At 25.9% G+C, this 20,952-nt stretch overlaps 1 protein-coding gene across 1 annotated transcript in view; it reads right to left on the reverse strand.

Annotated features, from left to right (window-relative positions):
* LOC107456633 (dedicator of cytokinesis) overlaps positions 1-20,952 on the reverse strand; it is a 50,758-nt gene that overhangs the window by 21,265 nt on the left and 8,541 nt on the right. The window contains exons 10-26 of the mRNA XM_043044367.2: positions 20,052-20,114; positions 19,317-19,485; positions 18,470-18,660; positions 17,938-18,031; positions 17,097-17,377; positions 15,950-16,020; positions 15,722-15,863; positions 12,515-12,616; positions 11,511-11,597; positions 10,880-11,161; positions 8,801-8,980; positions 6,911-7,279; positions 5,937-6,083; positions 5,502-5,824; positions 3,749-3,930; positions 2,653-2,765; positions 60-236 (exon numbers count right to left, since the gene is read on the reverse strand). Of these exons, the coding sequence (XP_042900301.1) occupies positions 60-236; positions 2,653-2,765; positions 3,749-3,930; positions 5,502-5,824; positions 5,937-6,083; positions 6,911-7,279; positions 8,801-8,980; positions 10,880-11,161; positions 11,511-11,597; positions 12,515-12,616; positions 15,722-15,863; positions 15,950-16,020; positions 17,097-17,377; positions 17,938-18,031; positions 18,470-18,660; positions 19,317-19,485; positions 20,052-20,114 (2,973 nt within the window). The remainder of the gene's footprint in view (positions 1-59; positions 237-2,652; positions 2,766-3,748; positions 3,931-5,501; positions 5,825-5,936; positions 6,084-6,910; positions 7,280-8,800; positions 8,981-10,879; positions 11,162-11,510; positions 11,598-12,514; positions 12,617-15,721; positions 15,864-15,949; positions 16,021-17,096; positions 17,378-17,937; positions 18,032-18,469; positions 18,661-19,316; positions 19,486-20,051; positions 20,115-20,952) is intronic.

The following is a 20,952-nucleotide window of genomic DNA, read 5'->3' on the forward strand; positions in this document are numbered from 1 at the left end:
CAGTCCAATATTATTATGTATTAAATCAGAATAAAACAAAATGTATAAGAAATACTCACTTTATAATCAAAGCATGAAATACAGATATACATAATTTCTAAAAGCTGATGCAACCGTCGAGGTTTCCATTCAGCCCACCAAGCCCTTAAAAGCTTTTTATCCACATTCTTTAAAACCCAAAGAAAACACATCAATAAGTGGCGAGTAGCATCTTCTTTAAGTAACTGCTTACGAACCTGGAAAATAATATGTAAGCATTTATTGTTTACAAAATAAGAATTGTTAAAATAAACATTTATCAAAAGTATCAACATATTTTACAAATTGCTACAATGATGATATACAAAACTGAAGGAATAACTTCAAGAACAGGATAAAATGTATTTATATAAAAAGCATGTTGTATAAAAAATGTTTTAATTCATGATGTCAAGTAAATGTGTCACAGATTCTCCAATATATCATTAATGCCAGGCAAATCACAAATTTCTGATACATCATTTTGTTAAAAGAATCAGAAATAAGTTGATAATGGAAGTAAACAGTTATACAATAATGTCTTAAAAATCTATGTTCAAATAAATGACAAAAACACAGATCCTCATCTTCTTCTCCAAAACATTCCATTAGTAACTTAGAATTTTATTTCACAGAAATTTCAACTTAAACTACTTTTTTTTCATCAAAACCAAGTAAAAAAAGTTTATTTCATTATATAAATCCTTGTAACAATATCGAATCATATTATTATTATTGATTCATTTTAGACAAACAACAAATTTATACTCAGAATTTATAAAGATTTAAAAAAAAATTCATTAAGTATGTCAGAACTAAGTCAATGTTTTCTAACTAATAGAATGTTTTAGAGAATCTGGTAAAATTATTGAATGAAGTATAGCTGATAGCATGCATAGAAGAAAATCAGAGAGAATAAAACATAAGTATTAAGTTGTTACATATGAAATGTCGGATTTTTTATTGTAAATTTAAATAACTTTTTTTATAAACTGTTTAATTAATCAAAGTAAAAACAACCACAATCAACACATTTTCGCCAATGTGTTACTAGCTTTTGTATACCACTTTCATAAAAATTTAGCTCTCTGATGTCAATAAAAGATTGGGATCATTTTTTATCTGCTCTAGATTACTGAACGTTTTATCATGGAGAAAATTGCTCAAATGCTTAATAAAGTGATTATCAGTTGATGATATTTCCGGTGGATGTGAAGAACCTCATATGTTAATTCAGCCAACTTATTCGCATTGATCAATGAAACATATGATCATCCATTATTATGAAGCAAATGGGTCCTTTTTGTTTGACCATTGCCGGCTGCATTTAATTTTTGATGCATAAGGTTAAATTTATAACGGATTATTCTGATCACCAAACAGTAATAATTACCTTTTTAGGTTGTAGCTAAAAGTAACTTTCTGAACTTTCACCTGCATCTAACAATTGTGTAGAATTACGCCTATTGTAATCAAGTATCCATTTTTTATCACAGGTGATAATTCTGTTCAAAAATGGTCCTCTTTTATTTCTTAAAAGTGAAAAACTGAAGATTTCAAAATGATTTTTTTTTTCTTTTTCTGCTTTTCATTCAGTTTGTGCGACGCATATTCATCAACTTTTTAACTTTGCCAATGGCTGAGAAGTTGTGTGATACTATTGCTGAACTAACTCTTAATTCTTGCAAAATTTTTTCAACAGCAATGTGAGGTTTCAATTCCATAAGTGTTCTTAATGGAGAATCATTAAGCTTTGACTCTGGTCTTTCAGGTGGTTCATTTTCAAGAATTTTATCCATTCTTCAGTTGTCCGTTCAATAAGAATGGCTTTACCAATTGCAACATTAATATTTTGAGCAGCTACTGAATTGCTCTGATCACTTTTAAGTTCGTAAAGAAAAATAACAAGCAAATCGAGAGAATTCATGTTTAGAAATCAGAGCCTGAAAAGATGCTAAAAAAATTAATGTCTTAGTATATAATAATCTTTATATATTAAGCTTTAGAATGATATATAATTCCATTACAATTCATAAACATTTTTAAAAAAAGGTTAAAGTTGCTCTAAAAAAAACAAATGTTTCACATGTAACAACCTGATAGCAATCAATATAAAGAATAAAGCTAAAAATGAACATTTTAAACAAATTATAATAAACAAAGGTAGCAAAAAATAGAGTTTCTTAAAAGACATATCCTTAGTCTTTAATCACAAAATACAAATACATAGTATCTACTCTGCTTATTAGTATATCAGATACTAAGATTTTACAGAATTGCAAAATTCGCTTATTCTAGTTTTAAAAACGATGACATGCACAACGATGTCATAAGTATGTCATATTCATACTTGACACTGTGCAAGAATAATTTATTATTATTTTTTAATGGCAACTCCTAAGTCTTGGACTGATGACTTCTGCTTGAACATTGGTGATACTGTTGAAAATTGATTGTCATGACAATTGATTGTCAATTGAAAAATTGATTGTCATGACAATTGATTGTCTATTGAAAAATTGATTGTCATGACACTGCCACAATTTCTCAAAATATTAAATACGAATATATTTTTCAAGTATTAAATTTAAAGCACAGTGAACAAGTAATACACATAAATTCAAAAATTCCAACCTGAAACAATTCATATGGTTTTGACAATGAGCTTCTATTAGGCACACTAGAAGTAGAAATTGCAGTAGCCAATTCTTGAGATATATATTCTCCATCATTATCAGTGTCCTGGTCTAGAAATACATAATATATCCCAGATTAACACTGTTTAATCTATGCTCTATTACTGTTTATTATATGTGTGATAAAAGACATGATATAAAATGAACAGATACATGTGTGATACGGAATAGAAAATTATTCTTTAGTATACTTAAAGCTAAAACTCTAGGTAAAGAAAAAGTCCTCAAAAATAAAAGAATAATACATAGCTGAAATTTTGAAATATCTAAATTAAAGTTTCGTAATATAAAAAAAATCTACATAAATTTTAATAAATCTTATTTTTTATTAAAAAAAGGACAATAAAAATAATGACGATCTCTTATTATTTGATAAAAAATTAACTTAATTACCATAACTTTTAAAAACAATGGAGCATAAACGCTCTTCTTTAAAATATATTTATTTCTAATCACTTAATACTCATAGATTATAGACAAATGAACAGTAATAAATACTTGCAATTTAAGCTTTTATGATTATCCATGCAGAACGATTTTATGTAATTTGTTATAACATATTTACAAAATAAAAGACTGGTTTGCTTCTTTTTTTTAGTATTTGAGGATTTTTATTAATTAAAAAAAAATAAAAAATTTAAATAATAAAATTAAATAAATAAAAAAAAAATTTAAAAATTAAAATAAAAAAAATAAAAAATTTTAAAAAGGAAATTGCTTGAAGTTGTCAGCAAACACATGTATTTGCAAACATTTATGAAGTTTATATATTTACAGCACATAAAATGTCATTAACATATTCTTACTTTAGTCAGTCAGAATAAAACAAAATAAATTAGCTCAATAAGGGGAAAGAACTCAGAGTGAGCCTTTGTACAGTTATAGTTTTATTGCAATTTTTTTTTAATCGATAAAAATTTTATTTAAGGCACTGGCTCACTCTAGGCTGTCTAGCGAAATATGCTGAGGATGAATATAGAAATGATAAAACATCGAAAAGCATTTAATTTTGCATACAAATTTTAAATTCTTACTTCTATTATTGCTCTGCCAATCATAGAGTAAAGGAAGAGCATCTAATGTTATTCCAATTAGGGGCAAGTATAAGACAGCAACTCGAGCTTTTTGATCAGAATTCAAAAGACGAGGATCCCACTCATGAAAAGTTAAAATATTTCGAACAAGATTGACAGCCTTTGTATGCAAATGTGTATTACTAAAAAAGAAAAAGAATGGCATGTAATACTAAATAAATGTAAAACATATATTCAAAACTACATAAATTGAACAGTTGAGAAAATAGTTTTGCATATATTTCTTAGTTTTTTATTTGTTATGATAAAACTTTTTTTGACAAACTGGCACACATATTATATTAAAAATGGTTATACATATACATGAATAGATAGATACTAATAAATTAATATATAATAAACAGTAAATCAAAAGATATTCAAAGGCAGTAAAATTTTAAAATTTTGAAAATCAATGATAAAATGACATATTGTGAACAGAATTTAAAACAAAACTTTAATAAGTTAAAGTTAATAAGTGATAAAGTTAATAAGTGAAGCTAGTTTAATAATGATGCAAATGTGATCAAAGACGAAGGCAACTTGCTCATTAAATAAGGGCACTTGTTAAATGCTCCTCAATTTAAATTGTTGGATAAAAAAATTATAAGGCACAAAAATTAACTATAAAAATGCTTACAAATAGGTTCCTTTTACTGTTTTAATTTACCCTGAAAGTTAAAAAAAAAATGTTGGAAATTTATTTATAATTAAACATAGTGTTCTTTTAGCAATTGTTTGGCATGAAACATAAATGGCATTAAATATATTATCAGTAATATCTCTTGAAGAGGATATCAAACATGTTATTCATGAAATTTTGATTAATAGATGCAACATCTGTTAATAAATTACAATGACTGTCCGGAATTTCTTATATATTAACGCTCTAACTTTCTGGTATTTAGTAGCTTATATAAATAAATTTTTGCAAGACATAAAATAATTAGAAAAAAACTTTTTTAGAATTATTATTTTGAAATAGAATACAAAAGAAATATATACAATATAATTTAAACAAAAATTTCGAATTCAACAAATTTGAAACAATTTAAAAATTTTTTAACCCTATTCTTATTCATGTCTTATTTTTAATCTTCTATTATTGTTAATCTTCTCTTATTATTAATTTTATTTTATTATTGTTCTTATCTTATTATTAATCTTATTGTCAATATTAACTTATTATAATACTTATTATCTTATTATATTTCATAGAGAGAATTCTTTTATGCATTTTATTAAAAAAATAACAAATACAATAATGAATGTGATGAATTAAAGATTGAGACTTCCAGAACTGAGCTCATAAAATAGACACAAGAAAAACTTTGCCTGAATTTAGGGATCTTTTTTTCTTGCTACTTCATGAAATTACCTCATTGAATTACCTTTACATCAGTTAGAATAGTTATGGAAGGGCATTTCCGTGCATTCTAATCCAAAAAACAAAATTTGATTCACTAAAAAATTCCTTCATGAAGATGAGGCTTGATGCAGGAGCTTCTTTGCCTTCTGGGTAGGGTTCAAAATTTGAGGGTTACAGAGGTAAATAGTCATAAAGCAACAAATCTTAAATGAATCAGCTATTTGATGCCAGTAATGAAATAAAATAATAATCTCAGAATAATTATATTACTTTTAAGTTCACTTTTAGTCTTTTAATGATCTTAAATCTTAATTTTTAATGATTCTGAAAAACAAAAACACTTACTTCATTGACAAAACAGTCCATAAGTCAGATAACACCAATCCAACAAGAAAATGCTGCTGTCTGAATTCAGTGGAAAGTTCTGTGTAATTTCCTTTTTCTACCAGGGTGCCAGTTGATAATAAAGAACTATGGGATGATGATGAAGCTACACTAGGGCAAGGTGAAGTAGCTGGAGATGGGGTCAAGGGTGTCCCAAAAGGCAGATTCAAGGTGATGAAATGTTCATGACTAGAGATAATTCTTAAGAAATCTAACTTTAATGACATTAAAAATACACCATCTGGCAAGCTCGTAATCTTTGCTGACATTTGTTTGCAATAAACCTGCACAAAATACACTCAACTTTATTAAAAAACTGAAAGTGCCAAAAATATGCTTCAGTAAAAGAAAGAACATTTTAAAGCTTTACAGTGAATTGAAAAAATTCTTTCTTACCTTAATCAAGCAGAAAACATATCCTCGGTCCACAACTGAAAAGAGGTCACACAGAAAAAAGGCCAAACTAGAATTAAGATTTCTTGTGAATTTTTCATCATTTTCCTTATTGCAGCGACTAATAATATCAGATGTCAAAGTTGTCACCTTTAAATGAAATATAAATTTAAATACATGTAAGCACAAGTTAGTACAAAATAAATGAAAGATCGAGAAAAAAATTACAACCATGTGAATTTCTAACGATATGAATAATAAAACGTTTAACAATTTTTATATATTTATCAATAATTATTCACATCAGAAAATTCAAGCATAAAAGTATTTATTGTAAATTAATCTGAGCTTTTAAATTAAAACCAATCAAACAAAACAAAAATGTGGTAGTCAAATTGGAAAAATGTTTATTTATTACAATAATTATTAAGCCACAAAAACTATTCCATTTCTATTTTTTTTTTTTAAATAATAAATTTGATTTTTTATAAATAAATAAATTATATAAAAATAGGTAATTATAATTTTTTATCTATAAATTAATTTAACATCTAAATAAATTTCGATAAAATATAAGGCAATTGTATTTTATTATTATTAAGGAAGTTAGATAAAAAAATGTCTGTTAAAATTGGTGAAAAAATATTAAAAAAGAAGTTTTGATTTAATACCGGCAATAGATTTTATTAATGCTTTATTTTAAACAAAAAGAAATATGTAATTTATTAAGAAAAATTAGAGCAAAAAAATATCAAAATTTTACTATTATTGTCTGTAAGAGGTAGAAAACTAGCTAACATACAAATTGTAAAAACTCATATTTAATGCTTAAGTGTGAAATAAATTTAATGTGAAATGATTAAATGCAAATAGATTTAATGAGAAACAGATTTAACGTGGCATAGATTTAATGTGGAATAGATTTAATGTGAAATAAGGACAATATGCTAGCTGAAATGTTGTAAATATTTCCTTACCAATGTAGTGAGATCATCAAAAAACTGAGCACAAAATCTCATTTTTCTTGGCATATCTAAGCGATTAGAGGCAGCTAAATGTTCTATCATGCTTCTAATGATTAAATCAAAGAAAAACCATGAATTAGAAAGCATTAGTTCTCGTGCTGAACCACTAGATACAACACATTGCAAAGCTATTTCCTCATGGAGAACTTTACGAGATTGCGACATGGATATAGCACACAAGACATTTTCCTGTATTGCCGCACCAGCTCTCATACTTGCTGTTCTATCAAGTCCACGGGATAAAATAGAGTTCACTTCACCATCTGCATCAGCATAAGATACAAGGTCAGGATTGCTGTTGCTACGCCCATAGCAAGAACGCTATTAAAAAATATCAAGCATGAGATTTACATTTCAGTATGAAAGCTTTAATAATTAAAAAAAAATCTCATATATAAACTTTAATTTATGTTAAACTGCAAAAAAAAAAACATTTTAAATATTTTTTTAGCATTAATTATTTTTAGTTTTAAGTTTTTTATTTCATTACATAGATACACAAATTTCTTTAAATGATTTCATTCCTTAATTAACATAAATAAAAATAAACATGAATGCAAGAACCCTAGCAAAAGAGAGCAAGAAAAGAAAAATAATGAGAGAATTTTCATTGCGCGGGGAGAATCGGAAATTACTATATATATTGTCTCATAGATGTTGCAACTTTTAAGGGTAGGTAGCAGTACGTGATCGGATATGTCATTGTACGCCGCTAGCAGTGCTTCCCTATTATGAAATGCTTCAAGGAAAGACTTTGAACAGATACTTTTATTTATCTAAATTAACCTAATTTAATGTTAATTTTATACTTTCTAATAATAATTCTTGAAAATTGCATTGAAATTGGTTGAGTATTAAATTTTTAATCGTAATTAAATGAATTGGCCACTCATTTGACAAGCTCATGGATTCCTTAAATTAGCACAAAACAACTTTTGCATCTACTTGACTGCAATTTTCGACATTAATTACTTGGAAACATAAAATTGACAAGAAATTAACATAATTTAGATTTTTTAAAAAAAACAGTTCAAAGGCACACATAGAAAAATTTCATAATAGAGAAGTATCCCTAGCAGTGTATGATATTTCCGGTCATGGGTTCCTATGCAATTCTCAATCTTTATGATGTATTCTACCTCCCCTAAATGTTTATGTTATATATATGTTATGAATGTTTATATTATGTTATATATATACACCCTGTATGCATACATATATATATATATATATATATATGTTTTTCTTGTAAACCTATACATGTTCTTTTCTATCTGTCTCCCTCCAATAATAAAACAGTAAATGAGAATTGGTACTTTTTGGGACAAGCTGGACTAAGCTACGAAAACCAACTTTTCTGTTTCATATTTTCCAATTATAATTACTATTTTTGCTGTTGATTTAGGGTCAGGGATTCTACTCAATAGAAATAAATATAAAAACAAAAGTAAACCTAAAAAATTGTGGCTTGCACTTCATAAACATTATTACTGCCCAAAAAAAATTTCAAACAGTTTATGGAAATTAGTAACCTGTCATTGTTTCCTAGTAAGTAATTTCTATATTTCTTTAAGAATTATTAAATAAGACAAAAAATAATAACAATATTTGTATTTTTTTTTTTTTTTTTTTTTTTTTTTTTTTNAAAAGCCACAATTTGTTTAAAAAGGGGCAAGATAAATATGATAATTCATTTTATTAAAAAGAAAAGTTTTTATTTATTTATTTACTTTTTTATTTATTATTTTTTATGCATAATTAAGGGAGTTGTAAATAATGATAATGAATTACACAAATATAGTAAAACAAAGATAAATTTAAATAAATAACTTAGATATTCACATGTAAAGGAGCAGGCATGTGTCTTCCAATCGTTCCATACCCCATACCCATGGAATTTGATTCACTCACAGTCGAAGCAAAAAAGGGTGATGCAAGATGAGGAACACTGACTTGATAGGAAAGGTAGGTAACTAATAGTGCTGGCCTATTATGACGGTCATTCTGGTTTTCTAAACCTAACTAAAATAAATAAAATGTATTTATTTTTAAAAAAATGTTAGTCACCATTATGTAAATGGTACAAGAAAAAGTACTTGAAATTAAATTTTTATCTTTCTGGTATTTTAATTTTATTCAAAACTATTTTTGCTTTGCAAGTAACTTGTACCTTTAATATTTTCATAAAATATATCAGGATTGATAGAAGAATCTTGATATATTCAGTACATCTAATAAATGTCACATATATGTCAATTAAGTGTAGTATAAATAATCTGACTTTCTACAATATTCAATAAAAATTTAATTTAAGCAATATATTGGATGCATGTGCTGTTTTGTAGTGTAATTAAAATTTTAAATCCAGAAAGAATGCAAAAAGAATTTTCACACTTATAAAATTATAATGAGTTATAAATAATCCAAATAGTACATATTTTTAAAAAAACTTTAGAAAATAATTTTTAAAAATTGACATTTACTCAATGAATATACAAAAAAGATAAGGTCATTAAGTTAAAATGAAACAAGATATTTCACATAAATTATTAACAAGATTATAAAAAATAACAAAAGTGTTTTAAATTAATTTTTTCCAAAATAGTGAAAAATACATATTTATGTTACACTTAAGAATCCAGAATATTCCCCGTGCTTCCCTAAAAATATACACTGATGGTAGCAGAGGTGAGGGAGGAATTTCCGGTAGTGGAGTGTATATTTCAGCTCCTGCAGGTGCTATTGAATACAAGATCAAAAATCCCAACAACAGTTTAGTTTTTAGGCCTGAGCTTATTGCTATCAGAAAGGGCTTGCAATTTGCTGCTCGGGCAGATTATTCTCAAGATATTTGGATATTGACTGAAATTATTAACAAGATTATAAAAAATAACAAAAGTGTTTTAAATTAATTTTTTCCAAAATAGTGAAAAATACATATTTATGTTACACTTAAGAATCCAGAATATTCCCCGTGCTTCCCTAAAAATATACACTGATGGTAGCAGAGGTGAGGGAGGAATTTCCGGTAGTGGAGTGTATATTTCAGCTCCTGCGGGTGCTATTGAATACAAGATCAAAAATCCCAACAACCGTTTAGTTTTTAGGTCTGAGCTTATTGCTATCAGAAAGGGCTTGCAATTTGCTGCTCGGGCAGATTATTCTCAAGATATTTGGATATTGACTGATAGTCGTGCCTCAATCCAACATATCTCTAATTGGGATATTATCGGAGATCAGACCAGCCTTGATATTTTCGATCTAATTGACAGGCTTTCATCCAACCATTCTATACACTTTCAGTGGATTCCCTCACACGTTGGGGTTGATGGGAATGAGAGGGCTGACTTCCTGGCCAAATCCGCTGCCGAAGAAGACGGTGATCATTGTGGGAAGCTTACCTTTAGTGAATTTTCTTCCCTGGCAAAAATGAAATTAAACAAGACCATAAGAACCCCTCCCAACCACTCTTGGTATTTTGCAAAAAAAAACAAGAAAATCTTTCAATCTTAGACCGAGAGCCCATCAAACTGCCTTTTCACGCTTCTTGATCTGATCTAGATCACACTAGATCTCTCACTTTCAACCGAGGCCAAAAAACTTATCCTGAATGTCATTGGTGCTCGACAGACATGGCCTCCCCTGCGCATATTCTGACTTGTTTGGGGTTCGGTAAAGATGAGGTCCTGCGAGACTCCAGTCTTTTTATGGACTTTTTGGAGGTGTTCGGATTCATGGGAGTCGTCTAGCGCGCCAGACGATTTTGAGATTAGCAACAACAACAAGAATCTAAGTCAACTCAACCTATCATAAATTAAAAAAACAAAACCCTCTACAAGAAACATGTAGAGGGTTAGAAATTAGTGTCTATTATAAGACACTAATTTCTAATTTCTTTTTTTAATCATAAAATTAACTTACTGTAATTGTATTCACAATCATTGCAATAGCTTCAAAAGCAGCTTGACTAACATTTATCACTTGTCCATTAACAACAGGTGGGCGAACCAACAAATAAACCAGTTTGTTGAGCACTAAAGGCAAGAAATTAACTAATGTTTCCAGGGAATTATCTTTATTGTTAGTGATTTCAAGCATACTGGTTTTTAATTCATGTTCAATATTATTTTCAGTAATTCTTGGAGGTAGAGAACCTTCTCCAACCATTCGGCACAAACTGAGAAATCGATCAACGCACGGATCCTAGAAATAGAATTTCACAATACAAAAAATAATTCAATTTTTAAAAAAAAAAAGCATAATAAAAATTATAAGAACATGTAAAGGAAATTTAAACTTATAATCTTTTACACTTCCAAATGACTTAACAGTGGTTAAAAATTATATGGCTTTAAAAAAAAGAGAAAATATTAAAAAGATAAATAGTTCTATTACAATAATCTTAGTACATTATTTGATCAAAATATTCAGAAATTAATGAATTAATGTATGGCATTATTTAAAGCACTTAACATTGATTCCCATTAACTTATAACAAAATTAGTACAAATAATACAACAATACCAGTTTTGAAATGCACACAAATATTTACCTTTGGAAAAACTGAAGACACAGCATGAAGTGTGATGTTGAATATTCCTTTGTGATTATCAACCCATTTAGTGTTGGGAATTTGAATCTAAAAACAAAAATTGTTTTAAGTTTAAAACTTTTATCTCAAAAATACACAAATAAATGCTATTTGCATAATGTGCTATTTAATTACTATGAAAGAAAGAAAAGAAAATATGAACTAAAACTGTACACAATGGCTAAGATCTAAAATTTTATAGCTTTAAAAGCATATTTTAATACTTTGACTATACACCAAAATAATTTTTTTAATGAAAAAATAAATTTATTGTAATTTTAACTGAAAATTAGCAATAAATATATAAATGATGTGTTTATTTAAAAAAAAATGAAGAATATAAGGCTTTCAAGAATGCAGGTAGAGAATTTCTTTCAAGAGAAATATTGCGGTTTAATATGAACAAATAACTAAAACTCTCCATATTAATACATAATATGAATAGCAAAAATTCAAAAAAAGATTATTTAAAATAAAGATTAATATAAAATAAATATTAATTGATTATAAATATGATTAAAAGAAAGATTAATGATAGAGTTCCCAAATACTTATATAATTGAACATATACAAGTTTAAATAACTATTGAAAGCTAAGAAAATTCCGAATTATTTTTCACCACCAATTAAAATGGGTCCAATTAGTCAATAAATTATGATTTTTATTTAAAAATTTCTAATAGATTTTTAGAGGAAAAAATTTCTCTTTAAAAATGAGATTTTCAATAGCTGAAGTGTGAGCAATTGAGAATTGCTTAACATTTGTATCCAGTTGTATAAATATTTTAATTTTTCATAACTAAATAATAAAACATTTTTATCAATATTATAGCATGTTGCACAAAAAAATTATATGACATTATTAATTTTATTTATAAAAAATTCAATGTCATTTATAAGCATAACTTTTTAAAATAAATTATAAATAGATAAACTTATAATAATAGTAATACTATAATACTTACAAATGGAGTTAGGAACGAATAGCTTGGAGGTGGATTTTCCATCATGACGGGAAGGCTAAAATCACCTGTTTGCAATCTTCCTTCCCTAAACAATGGAAGCCACTAGAATAAATATTGAAATAGCCATATTATTTTCGTTTTTCACATATCTAAAAACATAAACATCAAATAATCTCAAAACGTGATCTAGATATATTATTGTTAGTTTCCTGTGATACTGTAAAAGAACACTGAATAAAATTAACAGTTTTGAAGCAAATTGTTACGTAAGCAATCTAGTTTTTCATTTCTAAAAGAAATAAAAATTAAACGAACATCAGCTTAAACTCAAAAAATTTTATGAACCTTCTATGACTGTACCTCAAATTTAAAACATTCATAATGAGGAAACTTCAAATTTAATTAATAAATTTAATTTTGACAAAGTCACAATTATTTTTCCCCAGTCACATTAGCTTATCTTGATGCCCTGGAATCTTGTTTTATTGATTGAATGCCGATTCCCTTGTTAACGACATTAGTTCTTCACCTCTAACGCAAGAAAATGCCTTTCACCCTGATTTGAACCTCTCAACCACTGTGATTCTTCTTAATTCTGTTTCTCATCTTTTTTTTCTAGTTTTGTTTTGTAATATTTTTCCCTTTTTCATTGGCAACTTTTTGTTTTATACTTCAAATCAATTTTGTTTCTTCTAATTCCTGTCAGGCAAATCTTGAAAATGAGCAACTGTTCTTGAGAGCTTGAAACATGTCAACTGTTATTTCCTATTTATATATTTTTGAAGAGAATGAAGTTTTTAATCAGGTAATATTTATAAAGAGGGTTTACACAACTAAATTTCTCTAGCATGATAGTGTGTTCAATAGTATCCTACCTGGTATATATGCAATAATAAAAAACAATGCTTAATTTTAAAAAATAAAGAACAGTTTTTGGAGACAGAAATTTAGATTGCAAATGGTACAAACAATTTATTGAACAGTTGGTGATAAATTATTTTATGGTCAACTTAGATTAAATTTGAACAGAAGAGAATTTTTTTCTCACTACATATTTTTTCAAATTTTTCTACAAAAAGTTTAGGAAATTATTAAATGTTTATTTTTTAAAAGTAAATTCAAAGAAATATAGATTGAATTTTAATTCAGGCAACAATTACTAAGCACATAGTAAGTTCTGTTTATGGAATTAAGAAATCTTCAAAGGTGAAGTCAATTTTCGGTATATTATTTTACTTGTTTACTTCAGTCACATTTTCAATATTATAATGGTTAAAAAATTTTATCACTATTACAATACAATAAATACTTTATTCAAGTCAACAGGTTAGATCTGATTAGTTTTTTAAATAACAGACTGACATAACTTAATAACAGACTAATATATAATAACAGACCAATATATAGAATTAAAATAATTAAAGACTGAAATTTTCAATAATATAAATTTGAACTCATTTAAAACAAAAACATAGAGACTGAAGTATTTTACACTTTATTCGTATGAGGCATAGTCACAGAATTTTCCAAAAAAAGTTTATGTTCATTTTTTAATAGAGCCAAACTGAAGATGAGACTAAATCATGCTTTTGCAATTTTAGTTTAAAGTAACCAAATGAGAAAAATATGAAGTTTGCTTACAATTTTTTTTTTTTTTCATTAAGAGTTTAATTGTTAATTGAAATCTATTTTACTTTAATTTATATTTGATTGCACTCCTGCTAAAATATCTACGTAAAATAAATTAATGTGAGCCAATTTAAGATTAATTAATACATGATATCTTAAAAAAATATTTAAATAAAATAGGCCATCACCAATTTGATCTTTGGTTATTTTTAAAAATTAGTTAAATAAGGAAATTATTGAAAAAGTTGATATCATAAATGTCTCAAAATTTATTGTTAGATATTTGTTAAAAATATATTAATATATTTAATTATATAACATTTGTTAAAAATATATTAATATATTTAATTGTATAATATTTGTTAAAAATATATTAATATAATCAAAATATATTAATATATTAACATAATGAAAAGTATGAAATGGGAATGAGGTGCTCTTTTAAATTTGATTTTTCAGTTTAATTTCAGGCTTTTTTTCCAACCACTAGAGTAAAAAAATTGTGTATCCGCAATATTTTCAAAAGATCAACTTCATATTTAAAATACAAGTTTTATTTTAAAAAGAAAAAATTTCAGCAAAAAATATTCAAAATTCATTTAAAATATTTTCTTGTTTTTTTTTATTAATTATACCATTATTAATATTACTTGTTTAATGCTGCTGTCAATAAGAATAATGGCTTAATGCTGTCAATAACAATAAGAATAATGCAATAATGTCAATAAGAATATTGTTACATTTAAAACTAAATTATATTAAAATAAAAGACAAAAAAAATTTATTCCCATGACGATAATATCAGCATTATATGTTTCTTGCATTTTAACTTTATTTTTTAAACCCTAACACTGTAACATAAATTTACTATTTTATATGTTATGACTTAACATTTAGATATTAAAGTTAATTAGCATGTTAAGTGGAGGTGTAAGCATATCTAATCTATCAGTAATTTATAAACACATTTAAAATCTTTAGTTATCATTATTTTTAATTATGTTAGCATAGTTATAAAAAAGTGAACATTTTCGAATTGTTTATGGAAAAAATTAATTACAGTTAAAAAAAATCACAGTTAAAAAAAAATCACAGTTAAAAAAATTAATAACAGTTAAAAAAAAATTTCTATGAAATATTTTTTACAGTTTAAAATATTTTCACCTGAAGTTTTAAATAAAACAATAAAAAACATCAATTTAAAAACATTTTAAACCAAAAATTTCTTTATTGTTTTTTCTTTTTAACTCGGATTTTATAAGGGCACAAGGATAAGAATTTCTCTAATGAATAAGAACTTATATTGTTACTTCTCACAACTTATCTATATTCAGTTTTTGAACAATATGAATTTCCACATTCATTTTACTTTTTTTCTAACAACTTAAATAAAATAAATTTTTTCAAATTTATGAAAAATTTATTGTTACATTTTAGTTTTATATAATCTTTTTAATATTAAACTATATTCATATTAAACCTGGGATCTTGTTAAACTGATGTTTGCAATAAATATAAAGAAGCAATTGGTTGAGAAAATATTTTAATAAAAATGAGTAAATATTGATATAAATTTACCGTATAGCCAACTAGAGTTTCAGTAGGATTTTGCTCCACTTTTTTTTGACAACTAATATGATAAAATGTAAAAAGAAGATGATGTTGCTCAGTAAAAACTGCAGGTAATTTAATTTTTATTTCATCATAAAAATCTGGAAACCTGAAACAGACACAATAAATCAATAAACCTTGAAACATTACCTTTAAAAAAACAATGAATTTCAAAAACACATTTTCACAAAATACCTGCTATGATAGGTTATAGCTGTATAAGCCTCAGTTAGAAATTCTGGACAGCTGGATTTTCCAAATATAACCTAAAGAGAAGGTATTTAAAATTATAAAATCACTTAGTACAAACTCTAAGGTGACTGTCTCTGCATGCATGGTCTTTTAATGTATGCTTTATAAAAATAGCTTTACACAATTTTTTAAAATAAAATTGGTTTTTACAAATTGCACAACATAAAACAATTTGCAAATAAATTAATATTGTTTTAGACTTCACACTATAGTTGTCACACTATAAATTGAAAATGTTGAGAATTAATATGAAAACTTGCAATTTAAGAAATTGCTTATTCAAAAAAAAAAGATCTGAAACTAAATTTTCAAATATTAAAGCAAACAAGAGGATGGAGATATATAAAGTAGGGACAACCAAAAAATCTCTTAGAAGAAAAAATAAATTAAACCATCCTACAACAGCTAGTTGGCAAAGGAAATAAAGGAGGTTTAGGCTTCCGAATTTTGACAATGTTTTTAATGTTATACATCGACCCCCGATATTTTACTTTCCAGGCAAGCTGGTACAAACTAGTCTGAAGCTGGTTCAGCCTCAAATTGCAATTGGGTATAGAACCCCTCTCATTCTCAATGGCAGCTCAGAGCCTTAACCACTAAACCAAGGTGAACAAAGAGGAAAAAATTTGATAAATAGAAGAGATAATTATAAAATCCGTAAATCAAAAAAAAAAAAAAAAAAACTTAATGAAAACCAGAGAAAAAGTTTCTTATAAAGAAAAACCACCAAAATAGGTATTTAAATATGGATTTAGAAAATTTTCAGACCTAATGCATAAAGTTGCATATTTTAACAATAATTAAAGATATGGAATGTTCTTTTATAAAAATAAAATAAGCTGTATTGTGTTACCTTTTCAAATTATGAATTATTCTATTGCATTAGATTGTAAATTGTACAAAGTTTAAAATTATTGTAATGGAATTTTTACAAAAAATATGAATTCACATTTTGTTTATACACGTGGGAAAAAAGTTAAGCATAATTTGTAAAGGAGTAAAATTATGCTCAACTTTTGGACACCAGTGTACTACAACAATAGAAGACAATACCCTTAAAAAGAGTAAATCAACCAAAGCCAACACTCACTGGCAGTGCACTGTGTAATTCTTCATTAGCCATATACTGAACTTTAACAGAGATATTTCTGGCAGAACCAGGACGATTGGAGAAGTTTATATCTCTCGGATAAAGAAAAAGGAGATTGCGATAAGAGTAGTGTGGAACCAGTATTTCTTTAACTGGTAACTCTAGAACTTCTTTGGTTGGGCGGCCTTTCTCATCGGGATAAGGATGTAACCTAGCTAGCTCAGGTGTAAGGCAATATTTAGGTTCCTCTGGGCAAGGAGCTATATCCAATTTCAAGATACCTTTAAAACGAAAAAGATAAACAAAAAAGTAAGAAAGCAAATTATTTAATGAAAAATTGTAAAATACTTTAAGAGTAGAAAAATGTACAAAACAAAAAGAACATAACGTTGATAAATAATTTTTAAAAAAATATTCAACAGAATTTTTTAAATTTTAATAAAAATACTGGGTTAGACAAAGTTCATTAAAATATTTTAATAATTACTTTAAAATAATGTTTTTTCTCAAACAATTGCTTGAAATACACAAATGAATTTCATAAAAATAAGCAAATTTGTTGTATTAAACAATAATAAAATTAGTATTAACAAGAATGAGTTGTAAAAGTACAATAGAAAACTTCTAACTATAAGGACACAAAACAACTAAACATAAATCTCTTTAAAGTAATTTCTTTAGTTACTTTTTAAGCAATTTGATATCATAATGATCAGTGAACATCAATAGTTTCTTTGTTTACTCTAATTGTAAAACAGAATCAATATACCAATAAATAATAGTACAGCTTACTTAAAAACTTAAATGCTAACATAATATATATGAAATCTTGATTACTTACCAGGTATGCATTTTAAACGTTTTAAAACTGATGAGGGTCGCTTTAAATCAATAAGGAATTTGAAAAGATCTTCATCACGAAGTTTATCAGTTTCCTGAAAAATATAATTGTCAATTTTGAAAAAGTAATTTACCAGGTATTTTAAAATAAAATTTCTAATATGTTCAAAATAACAGAAAAAACAAATGAGGCTATTTATAAAAAAAAAAAATTAAAGTAATAAAATTATAGATTGAAATACTGCTATTTGAAAAATGAAAAAAAAAAATCTCATTACTACAATCATGACTATAAAAATTATAACAATTGAAATTATACTGCATTTCCAAGAGAACCAGATGTAAGTTACGGTAAATGTTAAATCAATAAACAGGCATAAAGTAATAAAAATAAGAAAAAAACATATGAATAAGGATTTATAGTAATTGTTGCTTAAGGTTTTACAGTATATTGTAGTAAATTTTGTTCAGTTTGTGATAGAATATCACCATCAATACAATTTAAAAGTGATAAATCTAATATTTGTCAGTACCTGTTTGAAAAAACTGTTTACTGTTAGGGTAACAGGACGAAAGCTATCTAAATTTGACCCCAAATCATCAGCACTCCAACTGTTTCGCTTGTCATTTGTACTCCTTCTTTCTAAAGATCCTCTACTAAGAGTACTAGAATCAGAAGTTTTTTTGCGCAATGTCTCAAAGCCATTGCCAACAGTTTTGCGATCTATTAAAAAGTATACAGCAAATTAACCATAGTTTCCAAATATATATTCACTATAAAAAATTAATTCGGTAGTATTCAGCATTCATAGATAAATACTTCATCTAAAAAAATGTATAGAAAATTGCTAGGTTGATATTTATATGTCTGCATCAATGTTATAAGCAGTTCTCACAGATTATAAAACAATGGTTTAATATCTATATATATATAATAAAAAATAACTCTGTTTACATAAACATGCCTGTCTTAACTGTGTCTTGTTACAAACATGCTAAAAATGCTACACAAAAATTAAATTCGATTAAAAAAAAAATTGTGATAGAATATATTTTACAAATGATTCATTTAGTTTGAATTGATTTTAAATAACTAGAAATTCTCCTTCAGAAGATAATCACAGATTACAGATGATAACAGTAGAAGCATTATAGAGCAAGATTTTTTATTTCTTTTTGTAACATTAGCAGAGACAGTTGAACATCTCATCTCAATACAACAGACCAAAACTGTAGTTACAACAAAAAAAAACTTAACTTTTAGATAGAGCTATTTATTTCTACTAGAAAAAAATTTTTATTAAATTATTTTTAAAAAAATTATTTAAAAAAAAAATACTGAAGAATATTAGTAAAAAGAGAAAAAAAAATTTATATTACCCAAGCTATTTGAAGATATGCTATCTCGATCACTTCCAGAATCTTTATCTAAAGTATTTACACCATTTATAATATTCATCAAGTAAATAGCAGTCCAAGCAAATGGCATTCTGTACTTCCCGAGTCTTTCACAAGTCAAAACTGCGCTACTTTTGAGTTTATCTCTGTTCTAAAAATATAATCAGTTCTACCATTTATAAAATGACACAGTATTATTTTTAAAAATCAACATAAATTTAAAATAAACGAATTAAAAACAGAATTTATGGTTGATTAAACAAGAGGTACTTTAAATATCAAAAATTATATGGATATTTAGAGAAATAAATCTACTTATGAAAATCTAGTAATTAATATATCAAACAGCTCAATTATTATTTGAACCTTTTTTTACAGGTAAAACTGATTTTTTCTCTCTTTCTCTTTTCTTCCTTATACAAGTTTTACGGCATAAAAATTGGTCTTAATTCTCTGATTGGTTGATTAAATAAAATTTTAAAAAATCTTATTTTCTCACTGTCCAATTCAGTTTAACAGCAAATTAAATTTCAGTTTATAAAAATATTTAACCAAACAAAATCTGAGAAATTTTGAAAACCAACTATACTTTTGTAAACCAACAAGCCCTGATAAATAATGACATCATAAACAGTGCATGAACTAAAACATTTTCAAATATATTTAAAGAAGTAAATATAATATAAATATATATTGAACCATATAGAATGTACTTACCTTATCATCCTTTACATAGGGTTCAATACATTCGTTAATATCACCTTGTAATACTTTTTCAAGCTGAAAAAATGTATAAAATTGGATATTGAGTAAATAACAAAAATTACAAATGCTGTGAATTTGAATTAAATTATACAAAATTTGAACAAAAATTCAAAAAACATTTTCATAAAAAAATAGCAGACATTATTTATGCCTAGGTCAAATGAAACATTTATGTAAATGCTACAATAAAAATAAGAAAAACTGATAAAATGTTCAAAAATATAAAATAAAAATACAGTCACAAAAACAAACAGATACTATACTAATTATATACATAAACATTAATTTTCTACGAGCAATAAGAAACTAAAACTACCCAAACTCCATAGAGATTTCGTCTTTCTTTTATTCTAAAATTTTAATTGCCAAGGAATATTTATTCAATTTTAACACTGTGATTTTAACACTATGATTTTTAACACTATGATATGATTATAATTTTAACATAACATACTAAAATTTTATATCAATTATGGAAAATATGAAATAGCTTCAATACAGCTCTTGGTAATTATCATCATGTAAAAGCAATTCTGAATTTTGAGATATAACAAACATGTCAATATTTATTATATATTGACATTTAATGCACATCATAATTTATTTTTACCATTCATAAACAATAATCAATAAAATTTGCTTAAACATTTTAAGAATTATGTGGAAAGATATGCTATTTATAAAAATTAAATTTAGTGTCTAGATGACTAGATAAATAACAAAATGATGATAAACATTAGATTATAAATTTCTGAAATTGTATTCCTCTTTCTTGCTTAAAAAAAAAATATATGATTACTGCAGAACAACAGTAAAATATCACATTAATAACTATATATTAAAATTTACCAAT

Source organism: Parasteatoda tepidariorum, chromosome 5 (genome assembly GCF_043381705.1).
Source record: "Parasteatoda tepidariorum isolate YZ-2023 chromosome 5, CAS_Ptep_4.0, whole genome shotgun sequence".
NCBI classification, from domain to species: Eukaryota; Metazoa; Arthropoda; class Arachnida; order Araneae; family Theridiidae; genus Parasteatoda; species Parasteatoda tepidariorum.